Raw genomic sequence first — 26367 nt, forward strand, 5'->3', positions numbered from 1 at the left:
GAGCACACAAGAAGTCCTTTCCTGACATGAGTGGCAGGCTGATTACAGAGCCCCAGCCCCTGAGAAGGGGTTGTATGGACACCAAAACCAGGCTGCCAGCCTGCTACACATCTCCGGCCTGGGAGTCCAGAATTCCTGGCCCAGCTGTGTCCCACAAACACATGGATTCCCCCCAGCTCCTGGAGTTTCCAGCCAGCGCCTCCATGGATTGCCATCTCCTTTCTTCTGAGACCTGGAGTAAGACAGCTTCTCAGTCTACCTGCGGAGGAATCCCTGAAAGAACAGCCATGCTCCTGCCCACTGTGTGATTGAAGGAATCACCAGCCAGAGCGGGGAAGCTCGGCCACTGATAACATCCCAAAGCAGAACTTCCTAGGAAGAGGCAGTATAAAGGGACTCCACAAGGCAGCCCAGGGGCTCCTCTTTCCAGCAATCTAAACAAGCAGAGAAGGGATGGAGGAAGTAGCCCAAGATGGGAGTCAGGGTTCAGCTCAGCCAGATGCCAAAGCAGGCCCTGGGGAGAACTGGCTGAGACGTTTCCTATTAGGGCAAGAAGCAGCAGATGAGAGGGCGGAGCCTGGACCCAGCACATTCGCCTTCAACATCGCGGTCCTAAGGAGCCACTGGGGCTCCAGCAATGCTAAAAAGGACTGGAACACAAGAGGCCAGCTCAGCATGCAGTTGCTGTAGAAATGGCTGGTAGATTTCTGTTTTGTTTTGTTGGTTTCTTAAAAACATTCCCCCTCTCTCTCCCCCCTCCAACACCTCCGCCCCCCCCCCCCCCCCCCCCGCCTTGGAAACGGCACAATGGGGGATCTGGTCCTCTGACTGACACCAAAAGCTGTCTTGAGTCTCCCTGGCAGGCCTGTAGAAGCAAGGGCTGGCTGGCTGCCAACCCCCTCACCCTCTCTGTCCAAACTCTTTATGGTCCCTCAGCCATCCCATCCTGCTCACCAGCACCCAGTCATCAGCTGGGAGCTGTCCAGCCTAGAGCCTGGCCTGTGTCTCCTGCCTGTACTGTCTGTTTCACCAGCCCCAGAGGATCCAATGGTGTGGAGGTGGGCAGCAACCCGGCGGCACCCCAACTCCGGTCCATCTGTCTTTCTGGAACCCTTAACCTTCAGCTCAAGGTCCTCCCCACTTCTCCTACACTACTGTGTCCCCCATCTTATCTGATGACAGAGTGACAGGGTAGCATGACACTCGTCTTTACTAGGGGGTCACTGTGCTGGCCCACTCCATGCAAGCCTTACGGTCCCTTGAGATCAATACGATTCGCCAAGGAGGGGGTACTGCCTGGGCAGAGACCAAGGGCTGGCTCCTAGTGCTAGGCTACCAGATTTCCTGCGGTCATGCCTCAGTATCTCCTCCTGCCAGGTAGGGTAAAGTCATAGCACCCACTTCAGAGAACTGGTGTGAGGAGTGCCATAATACACAGAGCCCCTGAGCAGCCTGGCAGCCCATGGTGGGGAGCCCAGGTACCTGCAAAGTCACCCTGGTGCTGTCATAACTGTCACTGGGTGTGTGTGTGGCGGGGGGATCCGCACCTGCTTGTCCCCCTGTGCCTCCCTCCCACAGTCTGCTTGCTCACTGAGAGAGCTCACTTCCCAGCTCAGATGCTGCCCCCTGGACATTCAGATGCCCTGGCTCCTCAGCAGATTTTAAAAGGCTCCAGCACGAAAGGTGCTAACTAATGTGAATAGTTCCCCTGAGAAATTTGTCGATCCCACCTCAGTGTCCATATCTCTGAAATGAGAGGCTTCTCACAGGTCCCTTCAGCATGAGCATTTGTGGCCGTGGTCCGGTTCTCCAGGCTAGCTAAGCACTGGGAGGCCCACGACTTTCCTACACATGCCTGGGTGGAGCCTCTTGGGGCACTGAGGTCTTTGCTCAGAGCTTGGGATAGCTTCTCTGAGACCAAGCAGTCAGACTACCTGGGTCCCAGGAAGACATCCCTAAGCCAGCACAGGGTCTCTGGAAACCTAACTAAGATGCCCCACCTCCTAAAAGGAGCCTGCACAAACCATGAGCGTCCCCAGCCCAGAGTACTCATGGTGAAATGCAGCAGTGACACTCTCTCATTTTTGGGTTCCTGGCGTCCACCGAAGCGCAGGTTCCTAAGAATATCCCTGTAGACCCCAGATGTAGCCGAGGGTCTCCTACATCTCAGGCACTTAATATGCACTTAACAAAATGATTAAATAAATGAGATAGATTTGAGGGGAGAAACAGACTGAAAAATGTTCCAAGAATAACAAAGAGCGCTCTGCGCAAGTTCAAACGACTTTTCAGTGGCCTTGACCCGAGAAAACCTGTGCTGCGAATTCTGCATTATGAAGAAAGGTAACACTGGGGGTTTACTGAATGGCAGGCACAGTGACAAGTTCTCACCGCAGCCGAAATCATACTCCATCTCGTCACCTGCTTTCAACCATTGCGTCTGTCTCGCTGTTCCTGTCTGTCTGTGCACACCAGCGCACACCAGGCAGTGTGGGTATTGAAGAAGCTTCCAGGACATGGGAAGAAGAGGATGGAGACCGGAAATGGCCGTACAGGGGTAGCCTGGTGCACACAGCCAGGATCTACAATGTGGCACTGGAAAAAAAAAATCTCATCATAATTTTTGCCCACCTCTACCTTGACGGAAGCATCTCTTTTTCTTGAGAGGGCAGGCACCAAGCTAGACTTCTACCTGGACAGAAGTTTCTGCACCACCATGCAGCAGTGAAGCCACGTTCTCAAATGACCACCACTCCTTCAAGGTGACAGTTGTCTATACTCCGGGGACTGGCGCTTCCTGTTTGATGTCACCACATACAACACTTCTATTGACCATCGTTTGCCAATACCACTGGGGTGTTTTGAGAAGTCAACCTATTAGATACACTTTAAAAAGTATTTTAAAATAATGGTGTTCTCATGAGGAGTCTAGATGGTAAAGGGGTCTGATGGCACAAAATGGGGCTAAGAAACTCTGGCTTTGGGTCTCTAACTGCTTCCCCGACATGTCACCCCCCACTCTTCAGGCTAACAGGCTCGAAGGTCCTTTGACTGGACTTTGGGTCTCTAGGGCTGGGAAGGATGGAGGCTGGAGGAGGGGCAGGCTTAGTGATGTTCACCAGGGGAAGAAGGAATAAGGGAGGGAGAGATAGAGAGAGGGAGAGAGGCAGAGTGTGGTCTGGCCCCAGTACCCACCCTAGTGCCCTAGCTCACCCCACAGCATCTACATCTGTCTGCGGTTCTGAGTTTTCCCACCTGTTGGAGGAGTTGCGCCCGGCTCCTGGCTCCCGCTCAGCACGTTTTTATTTTATTTTACACGGTGCTTGTGGGCATTGAGCATTGCCGGGTGTTCTGACACTGGCAGTGTGCTTTGGATGAGCCCTGTTGCTAAGAAACAAATCCCAGCTGTATCTTTAAACACTGCTCTAGAAAAGCACATTCCTCCTCACTCAACTCCGCGGTGTCTTTTCTTGGGCCCTGTTTAGTTTATGTGAACAGTTACTTGCCAAAGGCCACATTTTGAACCTCAAGGAAAATCCAATGAAAGCTCCATTTGCTCAGAGGAACCACTTTGAGAGCACGGAGCCACGGCTTGGGGTCGAGAAGAAGATTCCTAGCCGCCACAGTCACCCGCAAACCTCAAGCAGGGACGTGGGAAGGAGGCCCTTCAAGGAGGACGAGTGGGCAGTGTGGGCCAGCCCAGCCTGGAGGTCTAGCGCCATCTTACTGAAGGACCAGGTGAGCCATGGCTCTGTCGTGCCAGCAGCTTCTTGCATTTCTAAGATGCCCGACCTTACCTCTCCTTGCCAAGCAGTTCCATGTTCAGTTTGATTTAAACCACATGCACTTACATCCCCAGTGCCCCTGCCCCTGAAGACTGGGATTTTCTGGGTTGACTGTCACAGGTACAAGGGTTCCCATGTGGGCTCCCATGTGGGTTCCCACTCCCCCATGCCTTCCTGAACACAGACATAAACAGGAGCTACAAAGGCAAGCTGCTGTCTGCAGTGGTCACCGTGGGACTTCCTTTCTCCAAGCCCAGGCTTCAGGGTCACCTTGCGCTGAGGCCTCCCAGAAGTGCTTTCTAAACTGTGCAGACCACAGGCCACTCCACTCCTGCTCTGGCTACATCAGACTCTCTGCCAGACTCCCCAAGGGATTCTGATGTACATGAGGTCAGGGGTCAGCAATATAGGACTAGGTATCAGCTCTATTCCTCCAAATTAACTAAGCATGTGTTTCAGGCCAGGCAGGGCACCAAGCTCAGAGACACAGTCTGAATGAGAACCTCTCCTCCACTGGACCAGCCCATGGTCTAGCGGTCCTACTGAGTCACACAGCATCGGGCCCCATGGAGCCAGACCAGACCAGAGAAGCTGAGGTGACTTTACCACAGCGACATTCCATTGGGCAATAACCACACTTAATCTCCACTGTGTGCAAAGTACTATGTATTCTAGGGCTGTAGATGTAATAACTTGACTAGCTCTCTTTAAGAGAGTTTGAAGAAATAGGAACTATTCTCCCCATTTTGCAGATCAAGCGACTGAGGCACGCGTAGAAACAGTGTGAAGCCTAAAGTTATCAAACTTCCAGAAGACTCAGGAGGCAAACGTTTTGTAACCTGGAGGCAGGAAAGATTACTAGAATAGAAAAACTTTAAAAGGAAAAGAAACTGAAATGCAAAAGAGGCGGGTCACTTGACCAAGTTCACACAGCTATCACGTGGAGTGCAAGCCAGCGAGCGCTCTTTCAGCTAAAAAGAAAGTATCCGGGAAAAGATCATCGGGGTTGGGGAAGGACACACATGATTTCTCACCCACGACAGACCCCGCTCCAGTGAGCTGGGCCCCTGACTGATGGCCATCAACTGTGCCCTCACTGGGGAGCTTGCTAAGGATGCCCCGAGCAGACCTTCCTCTGGGCAGCAGTTGGGTGGCTTTGTTTCTGCTTCTTGCTTCTCAGAGAACGAGCCAGCTGGCTTTCTTTCCCAAGGCATTTTGTACCTTCAAGTCCAGGCTCCTGCCCACAGCTCGGCCCAAACAGTGGTCATCAGAGGGGACAACAGGCAGCGAGGCCCTGTGCAGGGCGACACTTTCCTCATGCAGCAGGCTCCTCTCTCTCCTGGCCACCCACCCACCAGTCCCTGCCAAGCTGCCAGCTCTGGGTGCTTTAAAACATTTTCAATTAAATGCGTTGTGGGTAGAGTCTGGAGCGGCATGGCAGGCAATGCACCGGTTCCCACTTCCACCGTGGACGGGGTGGTGGCGAGCCACATTCCTGCAGCTGTCCCTGCCAAACTACGCTGGGCTATTTTGGAGCACACACCAAATGCCTGGGAAGTCCCCTAAGCAGCCCTGGCAGGGCCCTCAACGCGTCATTGCTAGAGCTGACAGCTGGACAGGTGGGTAAGCAGGAGAGGAAGCCATCTCTCCCTGAGCTTAGAGTGTGACCCACTCTAAGTGTGATCCCGAGCAACCCAGACATAAGCCCTGTCCAGACCTCACTCACTGTTATGGAAGCACAAAATCCTACCTAACACCTCTCATTCATCATTTTTATTAAAAAAAAAAAAAAAAAAAAAAAAACCTCAACAAATCACACGTCACCAGCAGCTGCCAGCTGTCTGGACCATTTGCCCACGGAATAGTGACAGGTGTGAGAGGTGAGACTATGTGTCACGGGACTGAAGCGATGCATCTTTTTAACGTATACCAACTTCCCAACACACGCTTGTCCTAAGCACACATAGAACAGCGGCAATCTATGCTCACACCTGCACACATCTGGCTCACACACCGTACCTTATGTTTGGCCAGAGACAATTTGGAGAACCTCCTCTTCTGGGTGGCCCTCTTTGTGTTTTTGGCACTACATAAATAATAACAGTCAACACAATGGCTTTCTAGTAATTCAAAATTCCTTCTGAGTCATACTTCTGTATGATTCAAACCCCTTGGCTCTGCCCAGGTGCTCAATTAGGCAGTGCTGAGTCAAATCCTGACCCACTCTCTTGAGAGCCCTGGGGGGACCTGAGCCCCCCATACGGCCACTTACAGTTCCTATGGCCTTTCCAGTTCTTCCTTATTTGCCCCATCTCCCTCCACCTCTCTAAATAGCTCACTCCTGGGGACACAGTTCCTCTGCGAGTCAGCACTCATGGTTGGCACTACTGACAAAAGACGATCCCACTCAGTGCCATTGGTATAGCTGGCGTTCCTAGAGCAAGAGCCTCAGTTCTGGCAGCCCCGACAGGCTGGGCTTGGCTACCCATCCCCGTATGCCCATTAAAGACACGGACATCAAACAAATAAACAAACGAATCAAAAAACAAAATAAAATAAAACCAGAGAGAGGAGATTTAGTCCGAGGTGGACACGCTGAGAAGAGAGACAGCGAGAAGGTGCGTGATTAAGCAGTCCTGGTCAAGGTCAAGTGTGGTCCTGCCACCCTCCTTTCAGCACAAGCCCCCAGGGTAGTCCTCTCAGGAGACAAATGCTGGTGTTCTGTGGGTACAGCCTCATCACTGTAGGTAACACCCTGGTACTGGGGGGGGGGTCCTGCCCCAGGAGGCTTTGCTCTTCCTGGAATCCAAAGTGGCGAGACCAGTTAGGCAGCCAGACACTCTTGGGGGGGTCACCATGTCTACGATGGTCAAGCGGGAGTCTGAAGCAGAGTAAGGGAGAGATAATAAATGAAGGCCAGGGGCCAGGCTTCCGCTCCGCTTTGCATTATACTGGGCACAAGTGAGGGCTTGGAGCTTTTTAGCACAGGCAGCTTCTGAGTGCCTGCTCCGCTGAGACCATCTACCTCTTGGGACAAACTTTCCTTAACCCTTGGCATTCCGGGTCAGAAACTATTTCTTAGTCGATGCTTTCTTGTTTAGCTGCTCCGTTAACCCTCATCTACATTACAAGTCTTCTGCACCTCAGCAGTACAACACACTCTGCAGAAGTTTGGGAAAGCATGGTTAAAGAGAAAAGGAGCCCTCGCTCCTGGGGTGGCTCCAGGCGATCTAGTGCCCAAAGGCTTTTTGATGCCTAGTGGTTTGGGGGAAGGCCTTGGGTCCTTCTGACCTGGACAGGTTAAAGAGCCTGCAACCTTTCATCCTGCTTTTCTAACCTGACTATGTCCTGAAGGTGTCAATGGTGTTTGTGGAGACCCAGGACCCGGCTGTGGCATGGTTCTTGGAATGTATTTGCAGCATTTGAGGGAAACAGTCCCCGGGTAGCTGCCAAATTCACCACCTACTTCCCCCCAACACTGCATATCAACCTCATCCTTCAATGTGCAAAACTCCCCACAAAAATCATGTTTATGGAAATCATATCACCATGGCAACAGTAAAGGTCTCACAAGTATTTTTAAAATAGCAAATTAACAAAAAACCCACTTATAAAAAAAAAATCTAAAATCTGTTCCTTTATGGGCATTAACGAACGCAGGGATTTGAAGAAAACACACAATGTGTTTGATAGCAAAGAGTCAGCAGAAAGGACTCTTGACCCGGATTAATTGGGAGCAGAGGGCTAACTCCATGAAAGCCAAGTTTGGCTTCTCTAATAAGAGGTCGCTCTTTGGATTTATTCTGGAAAATGACACCAAACTCTTTCCGGTGCCGAAGGAATGTGGCTAAGAGACTCAAATTGCTGAAATACTCATTTCTAACTTTCTATTTTCACATCACTGATATTATTACCTTCCCCACTCTGCAAGACTATTCCATTTTTAATTCATAGGTTTTTAGCAGTTGCATAAGCCTCCGCCACTGTGATTTAGCCCGGCTGAATCTCTATTATAAAACCTGTTCACTCAGAAGTCTGCACACAAACTCACACGGGAAGGGAAAAAAGCCAGATTCACAGGAACCCAGTCAGAACCTCTTTGCTTTTTAAGTATGCAATTGATGTGGCTAGGAAAGGGGGGTGCTTTTAAATAGAAGATGCACTAATTTTTGGTGTCTTTTGTAAGATTTAAAGCACAATAGGCGTGTTCTGATGACTTGGCTCATAACAAGGGATCCCTGCGAGCTGGAACAGTGCAAACACTGGAGGCTTTTTCTGTGAGTGCAGGGGAGAAAAGCAAGCCTTGCAATGGATGATTTCCTTCTACACGGGGGTCTCCAGCACCACAGGAGGGGAACCAGAAGGAGGGCAAGCAAAATGATGGGTCCTCAGAGTGGGAGGTACACTGTTTGGTGGGAGGATTCGCTTCCCTCAGCCTCTCTTGCCACCGGAAAACCGAAGAACAGCTGTGCAGCATCGGCACCACCACAGGCTGGACAGATGTTGTACCTTCCCAAACGAGGGCTCCGGGCAAAGGAAGGGACCGGCATTCCCCTGGAGATCGAGTAGAACCTGAGTCTTGTTGCTGGAAGTGCTCGAGCAAGAGCAGGTGGCACAGAGCTCTGAAAGCCAAGCAACCAGGATCCAGGACTGCCTGGGGCGGAGGCAGGTTGGGGAGTCCTGTGCTGCACCCTCTAAAGCTGCCTGCCTGCCGTCCCTCCCAGAGTCAGTCTCTTCCCAGCCCACCTGGGATCATGGCATCTCCTGAGCACCGAGAGCCATCTGGAAGCCGGGCACCCACGCTTTTCAGACAGCAGGATGCTCAGGCTCTGGAGCCGGCTGCTGCCGCAGCTTCCAGGAGGAGGAAAGTAGAAACCAACTTCTTCATGAAAAGCAGAGGGAGAGGGAGTGCGGTGTGAGCCAGGGCTGGCAGCCCAGGGTTCCATGGTCCAGTTGGGGCACTTGAGATGCAACCTCCAAATCGGAGAAGCTTGGAACAGAAAGCAAAAGCTCGCATACCTAGGCCTGAAGGGGTGGCCAGAAGGCTGGGTCAGAGCTGCAGGCTGGGAGCCATGGCCATAGCCTGGTAGCCAGAGGGAACAGAGAAGCCCCAACCTCTCCCCTGTTCTCCTCCACCTTGCCAGGACCTTCCTCAGAAGGCACAGGACCAGGAAGTGGCAATGCAGGAGCCAGAGGACAGCCTTCAGGTGCAGAGCAGATTATGAGGGCAGGAATAGATGAGGGGACAGAGAAGGCGGTAGGAGCCCATTCCCCAGCGGGAGGCTGAACTTCTCATGCATTCAGAAGCTGAAGGCATGAGAGAGGCCGAGATGGGGCGCTGGGCTCCCCACAGGACGGGCGCAGAGCTAGGCACCCCTGGGCCTGATTTTATTTCCTTAACTATCTCATCACAAACTAGAAAGCAGGACTAATAACCCGCACTACCCCAAATGGGTACAAAGTAGAGCCAGGCAGAAGCAGTGGGCATATCACAGCAAGAGTACAGTTATTACAGAGGTGGAACAGGAAGTCTCCCGGGAATGCAGGCCTCAGCCCCGGAGGCACATTGCCCAGCTCATCGCAGCAGCAGGAATGGCTGGAATTCTATTTGGGGCTGTGCCCTGGGCCACATGCTGGAGGAGACACAGAGAAGGTGCAGAAAGACCAGACTAATCCACATGCTACATCAGAATACGCCGAGTTAGAGCTGTAAGCAGACCAGACACTGGGAAGAGTGGGTTCCTGGTTTCCATACATTCTGGGTTCTCACTCTCCTACCATCTTCAGAGCATTGCCCTTCACAGTGGGTGGTAGTCCCCGGAAGCCCCCTACCAACTGAAACGAGGAACTGGAAACAATCCTGGGAAAACACAGCATACACCCCTCCCTTCCCTGGGTCTACTTCCCCAGAAGACCTCCATGTCTGCTCTCGGGCCTGAGCAGAACCCACCACGGTGTTCTAGAGAACCACAGGAAAAATAAAGCATACAGTGGCCCAGCCAATCATCGGCCTGAGCAGTTCAGTATCAATACACGACAAACCCATGACTCTGCTGTGTCCCCTTACCCTCCAGCCCACATCGGTCTCCAAGCTCTATAAGCCTGTTAGGACCCATGAGATTCAATCCAGCCATGGGCAGCAAACCCAGAACCACAGAGGTCAAACCTCTGAGCTTGGGGCACGAGGCCACCACCCTTTCTGTAGAAGAGTCCAGAAGCCTAGCAGTTTGGTCCTAAGATGGTCATGTTTACTCTTTCTCTTCTGAGTCAGGCCACATGATGATTCCTGAACCAATTCCTCTTGTGCACTAACCCACATTGCCTCTCTCCGCAGCCAAGGCCAAGACCAAGGCTCATGACATCTGAGCTCGGTCTGGCATGGGCAGTGACTACTGGTTTGAGTTGGTTTCTCTGAGACCGGTGAATGATTCCTGGACTCCAAATGAGATGGAGAATAACCAAGAAAAGAAAGACATCTTAACAATGTTGTGCTTCTGACATCCGGTCCAGTTCTGGTGGAAGCATTCAGATTCTTGATTGGTCCCAAAGGACCTGTCAGGCCACCAAGGGGAATCTGGCCTTGTGTGCTGGCTTTGCATGATGGGGAAAGTTGCCAGAGTGACAAGCCATTGCTGATGGGCCAAGGGGCACCTCAGACTTCCAAACAGTGGCAATACACTTCTTATGACCTTAGAGTTTTAATGGTAGGCACCCCAGGGAAATCTCCTTGGGGAACCCAGGTAAATGCTACCACAAGCATGCTAAGAAAGAAGGCATGACTACCTCAGGGACAGTATTTGTGATTAAGGTACAATTTCTGTCTGAACCACTTAGCTATATCTGGCCTTCAGCTATGTGACTTTTTAAACTTTTTATTTTAAAATACTTTTAAACTGGCAAAAAAAAAAAAATCAAGGATTTCTCAGAGAACCCCAGTCTACTCTTATCAGATTACCGATATCTAATATTTCTCTGTTTGCCTGTTTTTCTCTTCTTCCTTTGTCCTTTCTCTTCCTTCCTTCCTCCCTTCCTCCCTCCTTCCCTCCCTTCCTTCCTTTCTCGAGAGCTGAGGATGTACTTGAACCCCTGTTTCTCTTGCCTCTGACTTCTGAGTGCTGGCATCACAGGTACTTGCCACCACGGTGGTTTTAGGTTCCAGGTGGTGCTGAGGATCATTCCCAGGGATGGGAGCCAGCTAGGCAAGCACTTTACCAACTAAGCTACATTCCAGTCCATCCTTTTTTTCTTCTTCTTTTTTAACCACTTGTGAATAGGCTGCTGATTTTGTGGTATGCCTTCATACACTGGTATGCGTTTCCAGAGAAGAGAGATATTCTTTCAAATATTTATAGCACAATTATAGAACTTAGGATGCTAAATAGTAATACACTGTCTTATCAAGTCTACAGCCATGGCCCTGTTTTGCCAGCTGTCCCAGTGTCCATGCTGGTACCTTTTTCTTCTCCAGCACAGGATCTAGTCCAAGGCCACAGTTGCTTATCACTGAGCAGACCAGGATAGACTCAAACTTGCAATCTTCCTATCTGCCTCCTGAGTGCTGGGAACACATGTGTGTGCCACCTTACCTGGCTAATGTCTTTAAACCACCTTAGTACTTTTGTGGTGGTTTGAAAGAAAACGGCCCCCAAAGGGAGTGGCACTAATGGAAGGTGTGGCCTTGTTGGAGGAAGTGTGTCACTGTGGGGATGGGCTTTGAGGTCTCATAGATGCTCAAGCCACTCCCAGTGAGACAGACTACTTCCTGTTGCCTACAAGATGTAGGACTCTCAGCTCCTTCTCCAGCACCATGTCTACCTGCACGCTACCATGTCCCGCCATGATGATAATGGATTGAACCTCTGAACTGTAAGCCAGCCACATGTTTTCCTTTGTAAGAGTTGCCATGGTCATGGTGTCTCTTTATAGCAATAGAAACCCTAACCAAGACAACTTTCATGATTCAATTTGAGTTTGTCTGATGTTTTCTCATGAATAAATTTAGGTTACTCAAAACTCATATTATATTCCTCAGGAACTCACATCAGGAGGTACAGGATGTCTGTATGCCTCTTTTTGGTGACATTAACCTTTAAGAAACTTTAGTTATTTTTCACATATTAATAATTTAGCAGCTTTTAGTATACTCACAGAGTTGGACAACCGTCACCACTCTCATTTTCAGAATACTGGGGGCTTTTCATTACCACCACAGTTGTTAGTGGTCAGTCACCATTTCTCACAAGCTCAGTACCATCCCCCATCCTCTGTTTCTCCAGTCTTTATTAAGATTGATCAGCTCAGGGCTGGAAAGATGATTCAGTGGTTAAGAACACTTGTTGTTCTTCTAGAGGACCTGGGTGTTAGTCCCAGCACCCATGTGGCAGCTCACAATAATCTGTAACTCCATTTTCAGGGGACCCAACACCCTCTTCTGACCTCTACAAGCACCAGGCATTCAATGTGGTACACAGACATATATTCAGTTGAAATACCCACACCCATAATATAGTAGTAGTTGTAGTAAAAGGATTGATAACTCCTTCCTAAACACTTATCAGTAGTTAGAAATACAACTTCACAGGAGAGGGTTGATGATGGCTAGTGAGTGATCTTCCAGTGAGCCCCCCCACACACAGATCAAGTCACGTGGACCTTACCTCTACATTCCTCTTGTGATAGTCGAGACTCCAGAGGCTCATCAGAGATACACATACTGTCTCACACCACTCCCGGTCACCCTCATCCTACTCGGAGCCTTGAGAATGCCAACCTACCTGCCTCTGACTCAGGGAGACTGAGAAGTGAGTGGAAACTTGTGTGCCCTGGATAAGGGCATCCTAGGTTCCAAGAGTAAGGACGCTGTTTTTGTCAGCCTCCCACTGCTGCAGCAAAGTACCCGAGAAAATGAAAGGAGGGAAGGTTTATCTTCGCTCACGGTTTCAGAGGCTTCTGCTCATGGTTGTTTGGCTCTGTCTGTTGCTCTTAGGCCTGCGGCAGGCGAGGCAACACACAGTGGTGGGAGTCTGGGGTAAATGAAAGCTGCTCACCCCTTGGCAGCCAGGAAACCGAGAGACAGGAAGTGGTTGGGATCCCAGCATCTCCTTCAAGGGCATGCCCCCAGTGACTTAACTTCCTTCTACCAAGTCCCACCTCTTAAAGTTTCCGTGGCCTCCTAAAACTATCACAGGTTGGGGACCAAGCCTCTGACCTCTGAGGGGCACTCATTCCAAACTATAGCAGGCCTGCTTTACCCACTATACAGTCGGAATGTAAATGTATCTTCACTCCAGCAAACACCTGTGGTGATATATTGTTTGTAATCTAAGGAATAAAACTTTCCTGAAGATCAGAGGACAGAGCCAGCCATCAATTAGCCACAGAGGTCAGGCAGTGATGGCACACACCTTTAATTCCAGTACTTGGGATCACACACCTCTAATCCCAGCACTAGGAAGGTTGAGACCGGAAGTGATGTGGCTGGGTAGAGAAAGGAATATAAGGCAGGAGGAGACAGGAACAAGATGTTTCAGCCTGAGGAGTTGGTGAGGTAAGAGGTGGTGGCTGTGGCTTGCTCTGCTTCTCTGATCTTTCAGCTTACACCCTGATACCTGGCTCCGGGTTTTTATTATAAGAATTAGGATTTGTGCAACAATCACCCCTTGGAAGAACAGAAAGTGCCACAGGAGGTAGAGGATGAGTGGAGCACATTTCCACCCTCTAGGATATGATTTCACAGGAGAGGATTAAGATGGTCACAAAAGAACCAGTTTGAGGCAGAGAATGGATTGATCTGTTGGAGGAAAGAAGAGCCGACCTCCCTGGAGCGGTGATGTTATCTTTCAGAGGAGGCTGTTTGAGGTGGGACTTGGAGGCTGTGCAAGGGCTGGACAGTGAGGCAGAGGCAGAAAACACAACTACGGCTCCCTAGACCTTTGAGATCAAACGTGGCCTGTAAACTTAGTTCAGTGAATGATGGGGAGTGACTGAGGACTTCAGGGTGGGAGACATAATGACCAGAACTGAGACGTGGGCAGACATGTGCCTAACCTGCAACACAGGAAGTTTACTGTAGTAGGGAGCACCACAGACACACTGCAAGGAGACCTGGGAAGTCCTGAGCTGCGGCTGGTCCTCCCTCCCACAGCTTGGCCTCATGACACTGTCATCTGCCTGACCAGGGCCAAGGGCAGGGTCAGAGAGAGACCCTGTCATGTTCACTTGTCACGTTCAATGTGTGCCCATGGCACGGTGTCATTCTGCCCCATTGAGAAGAGGTCCCACTTGGGAACATGCTTCTTTTAAAAAGAAAACGTGCCATCAGCCTTCCAGACAATGGCCCTTTGCCTCTAAACTGTGGCGCTAAGGTGACTTCACTCGTGTCCTTGCCTGGCTCTGAGACAACAAGACGTGGGGCCCTTACCCATTGCTCTGCACCAGGGCACCTGGACAAAGCTTCCAAGCTTTCAACAGCAGACTTGTATGGCATTGTGTAGTCATGGATACAAGCACCTGTGTTGATACACCAACTCCGGCAACTAAGGCTGAATACCGTGAATTGAGATACAGGGGTGTGACAGGAGGGTGCTTGGCCATCCTCTGTCGGTCCAATGGCTGTGTGGCTGTCCACAGTGCTTCTCCTCCTACAGTCCCTCAATTTAACACATATTTAGTGACCAAGAAGGAGAAGCATGAGGCTACGGTGATGGATGGTGACATGGGATGAGCACTGGTGGGGAAGGAGGGCCCCTTTCCTCATCTGTAAATGGAAGGGGTTAGAAGGCCCTCTAGTTCCATCATCCTAGAGAAGTTGGGCTGTTTTGTCTGTGCGAGTTTCCGGAATGGTCTCCACTCAGACCAAACTCATCTTTGCTTCAAAGCCAATCTTCTCAGTCAACAAAGCTGATGGAATGCTCAGCTCAAGAGAGGACCCTGGCCATAGCCCCCACCCATTCATGTTCAAGGACCTCTCTGGCCATAGCCACCACCCATTCATGTTCAAGGACCTCTCTGGTCATGGCCCCCACCCATTCATGTTCAAGGACCTCTCTGGTCATGGCCTCCACCCATTCTGTTCAAAGACTTCTCTGGTCATGGCCCCCACCCATTCATGTTCAAGGACCTCTCTGGTCATGGCCCCACCCATTCATGTTCAAGGACCTCTCTGGTCATGGCCCCACCCATTCATGTTCAAAGACTTCTCTGGTCATGGCCCCCACCCATTCATGTTCAAGGACCTCTCTGGTCATAGCCCCCACCCATTCATGTTCAAGGATCATCTTGCTCTTTTGTCTTTTTAGTCTTTTCAAGAAGAATTGCTTCTTCTGTGTAACATGATTTTTCATAAAACAAATGTATAACCAATTCTTATATTCAGCCTCTAATTAGGAAAATATTGTTCCCGTCTCATTTGAGACAAAGCCCTCTGTCCAGGCCAGGTGACACCAGCATTCACTTCTCATAGGGATGTTCCCATGCTGAAGACCCATCTACTACCCCACCTAGCCCCAACTGAAGCTTCAAGACACTAAGTCACCAACCACCATGCATGCCTCAAGGATGTGTCAACACACTGGTCTTAGAAGACTGGAAGTTTCAAACACAAACAGGAACTTCCAGTGTCCATAGCAAAATAGCCATAGGCCAAGTCTCAGAGGTAGGAGTGTGTGTTGGTGTGTGTGTGTGTGTGTGTGTGTGTGTGTGTGTGTGTGTGTGGGTCTATGTCTGTGTACATATATATGCTCCCCTCACCACACACATACACCCTCATTCACCACTTTACTGTTTCCATGGCTTTTTGACAAATTCTAAAGTTAGCCTCAGGACACACTCCTTGAACATGGGGCGTGCCACACAGATGCCTTCTTCTTAGTCTGTTGAATAGATCCTAGAGTCCCTATGCTTTCCCTCTTCCCTGGCATATTGGATGTGGGCAGTCTGGTCAGGTGCTGCTATAGTTTGGATCTTGTTCTAAAGGCCCAAGTGTTGAAAGTGTGGCCCTCACCGGGACCCTATTCCAAGCACTATGAACCTTTAGCCTAGTGAGAGGATCTTACATCACTGAGAGCATGCCCTCGGAGAGGACGGGAAGACTCTATTCCCTTCTTTTCTCTCTCTCTTTTGAGCAGCTTTTCTCTCCAGGTGAGAGCTTGGCTCCACCTCATGGTCCTGCCATGATGAGCTGCTTCACCACAGTCCCAAAGCATGCTATGAAAACTCCAAGACTGTGAGCCGAAATCAAGCTTTTCTCCTTGTAAGCTGGTCGCTGGCTAGCACGGATACCCAGACGGAACTCCCAAGTCTTGGCTCCCTAAGACTCATGGGAGGACCACGCTGAGCAGGTACAACTGTCAGTTACACACTAAGTTCAGATCTGGTGTCAGTCTGAGAAAGATCCCTTCCGTGACCTTGGGAACGGAAGACATGCTGGCCCATTCATGGATAATGACATTTCCACCCATCAAGTATTTTTGGTTAACATTTTGTGGGGAGGTCAGGCAGGAAGATGAGCTAAGTGAGTTGCTCACAGGTCCCTGCCTCCCAGGAGCCACATGAGGGACCACACTCGGGTCTGAAGCCTTCTGGTTCACACCCTGCCCATGATGCTTTGCAGTAATGTGAGTCTAACAGAGATCAGGGAACATCTTGTTCAAGGCCCTTCCTGTCATCCTACTGAACTTGGTGCATCTTCCCGTTTCCCTCCTTTTCTCTTTCCTTCTTTACTTTGTCTTGTTTTCTTTTGCTCTGTTTCCTTGAGATGGGGTCTACAGCCCAGGCTGGCCTCAAACTCGTGATCCTCCTGTCTCTGCATCTCCAGTACTGGGATCCCAGACACAGGCAACTACTCTAAGGCTCTCTGATGCTCATTTCCCAAGTCCTCAAGTTTTCCAGGAAAAGCATCCCCTCACTGCAGCCGACTATATCAGATAGGCTACAACCATCCTCAAGAGAGCACACACCTCATCCTGTATCTACTGGCCTTCCTTCTTGGGAAGACATCAGCTCCTGCGTGCTGGGACCTATCTACTGTGTCTTTGTATTCTAGCTCCAAAGCAGAGCTGTCACACAGTAGGTGTGAAGCACAGGTCTGTCAAAAGGCAGTCACAAATCATCTCCTCTGCTCAGCAGGTTGCCTCCTCATCCCTGAAAAGCCCCCTCCTCCCACAGTGTCTGCTCCTGGCTGCAGCTAGTTTCCAAGTCATATCTCAGAAGAAACATGAGCGTAGCTTACACAACCACTTGAAATTCTGCAAGTGTAGAGCACATGCTGGATTTTGTCAGGTTTTGGAAACTCATTACACACCAAAAGAAACACCAAAGTCTCATTGATAATTTAGTGTTGGTTATACATTGAAATGCTAATACCTTGGAGATATATGTATATAGTGAAATATATCGTTAGATTAATTTTCCCTGTATCTTTTTTTTTTTACTTTTTGTAAGTTAGATACCAGAAATTGTTGAAGACTTATAAAATTTCTAAAATTCCTATATGACCTTTATAATGTCCCACTGAAAAATTCTGACCTAGGGTTGTATAAGTCATAACAAGACTTGAGATGTTACTGAGGGCTGTGGGAGCTATTGGAGGGGGTTGGTTTTGTTTTGTTTTGTTCTTGATTGTTTTTGAGAGTTTAAAACAAAAGTGAAATGATCTCACTTGGTCACACTTTGAAAAGATTGCTCTAGCTGACATGTTGAGAACAGACTGTAAGAGACACCTGTAACAGGCACACAGTGAAGGCACGGAGGCCATCTAAGAAGCCATCACAGAACTGGAGAGATGGCTCAGTGGTTAAGAACACCGGTGGCTCTTCTGGAGGACCCAGGTTTGATTCTCAGCATCCACTTGGTGGTTCAAACCATCTGTAACTCCAGCCCCAGGTGTTCTACCGCCCTCTTCTGGCCACACAGGCACTGCATGCCAGGGGCATGGACACCAAATGAAGGGAACTTCTCAAAAAGAAGCTATCAAAGACGAGTGTCGTGGCTCAGGAAGCCTGCCTGGACTACAGAGTGAGGCCCTACCTCAAAATCCAACAGGCCAGAGAGATGGTTCTGTGGATAAAAACACTTGCTGTACAAGAGTATGAATCCCCAGAACTCATGTAAAAGCCAAGGGCACAGTGGGAGTTTGCATGAGATCTGTCACCCAGAAGCCCTGTGGGGAGGTGAGAGGTGGAGACAGGAGAATTCAGAAGCTCAGGGTCCACTTTGCCTGGTGAGTGCAGTAGAAAAAACAACAGAGACCTTGTTTCAAATAAGGTGGAAGGTGAGGACGGATGCCTGAGTGGTTCTCTGATTTCCACATGCATGTTGTGGCATGTGCACCCCGTATCATACATGTTTGTGCACATAAACATAGACTTCATACGCGCGTACGCGCGCACACACACACACACAGAGCACTCCCACATCATACACACACACACACACAATGTGTTCACACACACAGACTGTATACACAACACACATAGCACCCCCACATCATACACACATACATGTGTACACAAACACAGACTGTACACACACACAGCATCCCCACATCACACACATAAATGTGTGTGCACATAAACACAAACCGTACACACTCACACATACACACAGAGCTGTCGCAATAATTTGAAGAAAGGCAGAGGTTTAGGCTAGAGAGTGGCAAGAAGCCGTCGGGTACTGAGTGGAGTGTGACAACAGAGACAAGAGTATTTCTCAGGGATGTGTGTGAATGAGGATGAGTCAAGGGTGAGTCTCGGTTTCCAGCCAGAGACTTGCACTGAGCTGGAGAGAGGTAAGAGAAAGGCAGGTTTGGGGGAGAGCCGACATTTGCTTCTGGAATACCTTGTGGTTTGGGAGGGAGGTGCCGGGTTGGATGCAAGGCTCTACAGTTTGAGGACAGAGCCAAGGATCTGAGCTTGGGAGTCATCCTCATGGAGCTGAGATTTAAAGCCTAGGCAGCAAGTGTAGGCAGAAGAGAGAAGATCAAAGTCAAGATCGAGGCCCTGGGGAACTCCCACGTCTGGAGGTTGCTGAGAGCAGCGAAGGAAAGGAAGGCATGGGGGATAAGAAGCCAAGCGAAGAAACGTTTCAAGGAGTCCAGTGCAGGAAGGAGGGATGGGGACTGCCCCCTGGATTGAGCAACCTGGAGGAGAATGGTGACCCTGACAAGTACAAGTTAGGTGCGTGGAAGGTGAAGACCTTAGAAAGAGGGAAACATGCTGGAGACCACGGACAAGGACACTTCCAGAGAGAGCTTTATTACAAAAGAGAGTACAGAACTGTAAAATGTCCAGAGGCAGACGCATGATCAAGAGAGGCTGTCCTTAGAGCTAGGCGGCGGCGGCGCATGCCTTTAATCCCAGCACTCAAAGGCAGAGGCAGGCAGATCTCTGTGAGTCCGAGGCTAGCCTAGTCTACAGAGTGAGTTCCAGGACAGCCAGGGATAAACAAAGAAACCCTGGCTTGGAGAGAGGGCGCGGGGGGCGGGGGGGCTGTCTTTGAAAGACGAGACACAATTTCTGCATGTATATATGCTGCTGGGATGGACCGCTGGACAGGAAACAAAACAATGCCAATTCTTCGTTCTCCCAATCTTCAGAGAGCATGTGTGTATCGCTGCTTCCTGATTTATCACCTTCGGATGCCACTGACTTTATTGACTTCCTGCTATGAAACATCAAAATCAGCTTGGTCCATCATCTCCCTCTACTCTTGTCTGACTTCATCCATCATGCCACCATTGTCCCATTATCCCAATACGCTACTCACACCCTGGTACCCTCTACTAACCTATCAACAATAAAGAGCATCTCTTCCCTCCCCACCTTATACAATTAAGGTGTTAACACCTCTCCCCATGAGTCAGCTTTGGTGCATACTCCAGGACAACAGCAATGAAAAAAACTAACAGCAAAATCGTAACAATTCCAACTCAGGTCTCACACGGCATGTCATACCCTGCTTCTGATGCGCCAGGATTCAGGCTTTGCTACAGAGAGAGGGCAGAACCTCCCAGCACCTCTTACAAGATCTGTTCATGTCCACCATGTGCCAGTTCTGGTGTCAAAGGGCAGAGGAAGTACTCTCCTCCGCGAGAGGCGGATAAGCCTTAGGGCGCCAGGGGAGAGTGCACATCCTTCCTTCATGAAGGATAAGGAAGAAGCAACGGTTTAGTCCCTCACCTTCCCACTTATTTCCTCTGTATTGTCCGCCTTCTCTAGGCTGGTTTTCGTTTTATATTGTAAAGGTGGGAAGTCTTTACGCATTCCTCTGTAGCGATTCTCAAGTGATCTGCAGTGTTTTGTTGATTTTAGAAGGTGAAACCCACAAGGCAGCATTTACATCATTTTAACTAAGCAAAACAAACAAACAAACCTCCCACTGCAGAGCCAAAGAGCCCATATCCTTCCTGTACCAAGGCACCAAGGACACACACCACACAGACTTCAAAGATGCTTTTTTTACATTCTATCACGTACATTATTCACATCTGGGCCACGCTTTAAGTGGCCTCCTGTTTGGGCTCATATACGCCATTCACGAAACTGTGTTTGGTTTGTTGACATGGAGTTTCTGACTGCCTTTATTTTTTTTTTTCTTGTTGATAGGAGAAACATTCCTTGTGTGACACATCCCACGATAATGGCCTCAAAATTCTTTCCCGGCCATTATTGGAAATCTCCCTCCTCTGGCTTTGAAGTCCGATGACTTCGGATCTAAGTGGGCTGTTTCACACTTGGCTCTTAATGCTTTTGCATGGCCTTTTTATTTTCCGGGTGCAGTTCTCTTTTCTCTCCCTTCCTTCCTTCCTGTTTTTATGCAGGGTCTTATTTGCTAACATGGCTCAGCCTTAACTTTGGAATTCCCCGGCACTAGCCTCCTGAGTGCAGGGATTGAAGGTATCAACCACCAAGCTGAGCCCACGAATTACCTTCGGTTTTTATTGCTTGCATTCTTTTTTTCCCATTAAGATCTTAATTTCTTGTGCTTTCCCCAGCAATGCTCTGCACTGTGTGGAATGTCCTGGTTTCATGTCACCCTCAGAGACCTCTTTAATGGGGCCCTCCACCTCCCCTATGCTAATGAAGACTGGCTGTCTTCCAGGCTGCTTTTCCTGGCTGGCCTGAGTAGCGTTGCCAGTCAGCTGGATGGTATTTTTGCTCTACCCAGGTAGAAGCTGTGAGTAGGCAAGAAGTTCTTGAACCCTGGCCACTGGCCTCTTTTATTTCCCACTCAGCGTTTGGCAGCAGGCAACGACAGATAGCATCTTTCCATTAGAGTTTTCGCTCAGGCCTCCAGTACCAAGATCCTGAGCCCACAAGTGTTGCAGCCCTGTCTAGGCCTTGTATATTGTGTAGATAACAGTATTATTGTTTTCGACCTAGGAAGATGGGTTATTTAGCCTTTAACACCAGCCAGTGTCAGAGCTCTTGGCTCAGGGCCCGAGACCTTTGGCCCTGAAGACTTTACAACTCTCCGAAACTTCTGCGGCGTCTCCTCTCTGGGCCTCTGCAGTCTTTCTTCACTCTTCAGCCTCAGCTGCCCTCCATTGTCTTCTCTCTGCCCTAGCTGCCTTCTTCTGATGCTCTCTTTCTTCTTCAGCTGTCCAGCAGCCAGCTTCCTTATCATTAAAACCAACTGTGATCTTAACAGATTTTTAGCGATGCTTAGCACTAGTCCAGTGCCCCAGGAAGAAAGAGGCCCCCATTCCCCTGTCTTAGCAGGACCTGCTATTTCCTGGAGTGCATGGTTTTCTTACAGATACTCCTTTACTCTGCTGAAGAAGCATTTTCAAGGAACTCCCTTAAGAGATCTGAGTAGGAGATAACCCCCCTGGTTCTTGCTTCCTCCAACCTATTTAATGAATGTATTAAAAAAAAAGGGGTACCAGGCCAGGTGCTTTTAATGTCTAGTCCAAGATATAATGTTGTTCATATGTGCCCATCTATTGCTTCTGAGTTCAAAGAGAAAATTTTAAATAGTTGCTACTCTCGAAGGATCTGAGGTTTCTTTAGATGAACACACATAAATTCTCAAACTAGTAACAGAAAGTCATCAAGACGAAAGGCACTGCAAGGTAGGGGCTGATTGGTTATCAATTTGATCCTTGGGCTAAAGGAAAGAACTAGAAGCTGAGCCCACCTGAGGCATCCCTGCTGAACTAAGACCTCTGTCCTGTCAGAGTATAAGCAGTGAGTTAGGGGAGGGATAAACGTTTATGTGACAGTCAGCAGTAGACTGATGGCCAACGTTAGGTCTGATGGAGTAGTCAATGCTCAGTGGACGAGGCCTCCATGTTAACCTGCTCTTTCTCTCTGAGTCATCAACAGTTATATCTCACCAAATCACAGCAGGTAATAATTTTTAAATATGGCAGCATAATGATACCCTTCATCAACAGACACGTTTTCAGACCATTTTAGGGCACAACAATTAACTTTCACACACACACACACACACACACACACACACACACACACACGCACGCACGCACGCACGCACACGCACACACACACACAGCCATTGGCAATTGCCTTTATCAGTAGTTTATCTGGATTGGGATGAAGATGTCTCTCCTCGCCATCACATCATCATCTGACAAAATTATTTTTCAGCCTGGATGTGTAGCTCAGTGGAAGAGTGTTTGTCTAGCACGTACAGAGCCCTGGATTTGATCCCCAACACCACAAAAATAAATGAATAAACATTTTCACTGTGACAATGGGAAGTGATTATAAATCATCTCTCCTCCCCAAGCCTGCCCCAGGCAGGGAGCATCACTCTTATGGCTAGACCTTATTATCCAAGGAACACCATGGCACAGATGGAGAGGAGCCCGGGGGATGTAAAGGATATGGCTCCGGCAAGGTGGGTCTCATGGCCTGATGGGCCTGAGTAACCAGCAACACAGGGTGGTGGGTAGTTTTCATTCAGCCAATGCCAGCTCCCATCTTTGTGGCAAAAAAAAAAAAAAAAAAAAAAGGAAAGAACTTGTAAGAAAGGAAATTCCCAGAAAGGAAGAACCTTTGTGTCAGTGGTCTGAGCAGTTTCTAGAGAGTGGGTGCTATCGGGAGCAGTGTGTGGAGCCACAGGGTGAGTTTTCCTGCACCTGCCTCTCTGGAAGGCATCCTCTAACAGTCCCACTCCACCGCTAGGGAGAATGAACTGCTGCTAAAACTCTCTGTTCCTGCTGCCCTCCTAACACTGAGCAAATTCAAAGTTGAAATGAATTCTCCAGCACAGGCCTTGGTCTTGGCTGCTTTATTCATCCCCACATCCCCAGTGCCTGACATATGGTGATGCCTGTGTTGGCCCAATGAATGGGTGGATGGATTAGAAGCTGCCTTTCATCAAAGAGTACAAGAAGCAGCCTGAGTATTCAGTTGTCTCTGGAGCTTTGAACAAGCCAGGAGGATTAGCAGAAGCAGACCTGAGCCAAGAGGAGGACTTCCAAGAGTTGAGACCATCCAGACCACTCCCCAACCAGGGCAGTGGAGTTAGCAGGAAGGCGGGGAGGGGGGGGGGATGCCTTCCAGGTCTGGGGTCTGGGGTCCAGGACACCATGGAGGTGCAGAGGAAAGCAGAAAGATGAGGAGCACTCAGAAGCAGAGCTGCCACTGGACCAGCTACCCTACCCAGAGACGAGACAAACAGGGGTAAAGCAGAGGGTGGCAGTGTGCAAGCTTGTAATAATCCCAGCACATGGAAATCTGAGGCAGGAGGATTGCTTTGAGCTTGTGGCCAACCTGGGCTGCCTAGCAAGTACCAGGACAGCCAGGAATATATGGCAAGAACTTATCTGAAAAAGAAAAAAGGTGTGTGTGTGTGTGTGTGTGTGTGTGTGTGTGTGTGTGTGTGTGAGAGAGAGAGAGAGAGAGAGAGAGAGAGAGAGAGAGAGAGAGAGAGAGAGAGAGAGAACAGGACACGTGGACCCACCATTTCTAGAGTGTTTTTTATAGTAAGCTTTCAGCTTTAACTTCTCACATTTCATTAATCCAGTCTCCTAGAGAACCATGCATCTCAAACTTACAGATCAGAAGCCCTACCTACCAAGGGCTTGAAATCTCCCATTCCTTGTGGCTAGGTGCCAAGGCCTGCACACCCAGAAAAACTATATAGTAGCCTGGGTTAACTTGCTGAAAATTCAAGTCTATGGACCACATTTCGCCTGTTATTTCTTTGTAGAAATATATATATATTTCTTTTTTATCCAGGTTTCTTAGAAAGGTGTGTGTGTGTGTGTGTGTGTGTGTGTGTGTGTGTGTGTGTGTGTGTGTTTTGTGTGTTGTGTGTAAAACTCCCTCAAGATTCTGACTTTACAAAGGGAGCTGTGAAGAAGAGAAAGCTAGATGCCTGGGGTACGGTTTTAGAGGTGAGTGGAAAGGATGCTATCACAGCAGCAGGGCTTAGTGTAGGGAGATCCCTAGTGCTTCGCACCAGAAGGACATGCTTTGGCACGTCACGAGCAGGTGGACCCTGCCACCTCCGAGGGCCGGTTTCCTCTCCAGCAGCAGCTCAGTGCAGCCCTGCCCACCTGACTCCACAACATGTGTTTTCTCAAAAGCCTACGATATGTTCATTTCAACACTTAGCAAAAGATTCTGTCAAGATGCACCTTGCCTTGTGATCGTGGTGTGTCAGAGAGACGGGCAAGAGGTTTCTCTTTACCGCAGTAGGTGGACCGTTTCTGATGGATGGAAATTAACACTAGCTTGCCCCCGCCCCAGCAGTATCATTTAGAGTTGGCCTGATGACATCAAGCGTGAGGCTAAAAGCATCTTGCAAGGGAGAAGCCCAGCTAAAGGCTCTGACTTTCTACTCAGACAGGACTCCCAGCCCCGGCATCCCTCAGGGACAGAAAGACTTAAGCATCATTGAGGCAAAACCAACAGGTTCGGCTGAGTGGGTGTGGCCTTTAAAATCACCACAGAAGAGGTCCCTGCTGAGGCCGTGAGAAAGGCCAGAGTGAAGCAAAAGGCCACTTCCAGCTGACCTCTGCTTTTGGGAACTTGCAGCCATGCACAGGCAACTGGCTGGCTGGCAGAGGTAGGCTCTCTGGAGAATGCATAGGATGCCTGCTTTGCCAGACCAGCACGCTGCTGCTGAGGGTATCTCCTCGGTGTGCAGGGTCCACTGGTGGCAAGCAATCAAGTTGGGGGTGGGGGAGGGGCGTGCAGTCAGAGATTAGGGGGGTCTGGCGAGAAGAGATCCCGAAAGCTCTCCTTCTCTACCTCTACTCACCCTTAGGCACTATTTTGGGACAGCGATGGCACTAGGGTGTGTCCAGACAGCCAGAGCCCGACACAGACTTACCGGGGAGCTCTCTCCGCTTTCTTACAGACTCACTTCTGGCCACATGCAGTCCAAATCCACATGCGTGTAAACTAAATAATAAAATCATGCCCCCCCTCCCCTCGGTGTACAGCGGGGGTTCTGGCAAAAGTGCAGGCACCAGGAAAAGAGACTCTGGCTAAAGAGCGGTCACCCCCACAGGCTCCGCACCGTATGAGAGTATGACCTGGTACAGTATGTCTCCTAAGCCTGTGTGTCCCCTTCCCCCCAGCTCAATCGACTTGTCAGACTCCCTGGAGCTTGGTCAACCCCAACCGCAGCCATGAGTTCCTCCTGTCCTGCCTCCTTTCCTCCTGAAGTAGTGGGATCACCGAGAGACGCACTTGATAGGGAAGAAGAATCAAGATTCCACTCGCTTGGACCGCAGCCTAGCCTGGAGCCAGGGAGCCGTCGGGTCCCTGCCTGAGATTCCAAGATTCTCCTCCAGGTTTCTAGCTCTTCTCTACCTGGCCACCTCGCTTGCGGGTCAGAGACCCCAACGTGGCACCTCTCCTTCAGGATGCCCACACTCCACAGGCATCAGCCACCTGCCAGAAGACCAATGGTGCGAGCACAGCCTGAGGCCGGTGGGCACACCCACGGGTCCCTGCCCTGCTCACTTCCCAGCAGGCAGCCCAGGTCATAGGGGCCACGGGGGGTTACCAGGGTCACAAGGGTCGCCCCCCCCCCCTTCTTACCCAATCCCGGCACGAAAGTGTTGAGGAAGAGACAGATGACAGCCACCGGGAAGGGCATGTAGGGGATGGCGGCGCGCAAGGGGCCCTTCTTCTCGCGAACCTGCACGACCACCCCGCTGGACGACGACGCCCCCCGGGGATCAGCCGCTGCCACAGCCGCCGCCGCCGCCGCCGTCTCGGCGTCTTTGTGCAAAGGCTCCATGGCTGGACGCGCTCTCCAGGAACCCGACAGCCGCCCAGGACACCAGGGCAGGCAACAGCCGGCTGCCGGCTCGGGGCTGCGCGCTCCGCGCCCTGTTCAGGAGGCCAGCGCGCTCCGGGTGCTGCGAAGCGGGCGGAGAAGCCCGCCCTCCCGCGCTCCACGCCCCCACCCCGGGTGGAGGGCGGGAGGGGCAGCGTGACACTCGGTGACAGCAGCTCCCTCGCCCCTCCCCTCCGGGCCCCTTCCCCGCCCCCTCCACACCTCTCCGCTACATCATTCATCAGCAATGGAGATCCAGGCGAGCGGACAAAGTGCGAGGAAAGCGCAAGGATGCTGAGGGTCCAGGTACCTGGAGGGA

General features: G+C 50.2%; 1 protein-coding gene across 1 annotated transcript in view; it reads right to left on the minus strand.

Moving 5' to 3' along the window:
- The window catches only part of Stum (stum, mechanosensory transduction mediator homolog), a 46672-nt gene extending 20519 nt beyond the window's left edge, over positions 1–26153 (minus strand). The window contains exon 1 of the mRNA XM_015992995.3: positions 25808–26153. Within this exon, the coding sequence (XP_015848481.1) occupies positions 25808–26009 (202 nt within the window). The 5' untranslated portion in view covers positions 26010–26153. The remainder of the gene's footprint in view (positions 1–25807) is intronic.
- Between the last annotated feature and the right edge of the window lie 214 nt (positions 26154–26367).

The sequence above is a fragment of the Peromyscus maniculatus genome, chromosome 11, assembly GCF_049852395.1.
Source record: "Peromyscus maniculatus bairdii isolate BWxNUB_F1_BW_parent chromosome 11, HU_Pman_BW_mat_3.1, whole genome shotgun sequence".
Taxonomy (NCBI): Eukaryota; Metazoa; Chordata; class Mammalia; order Rodentia; family Cricetidae; genus Peromyscus; species Peromyscus maniculatus.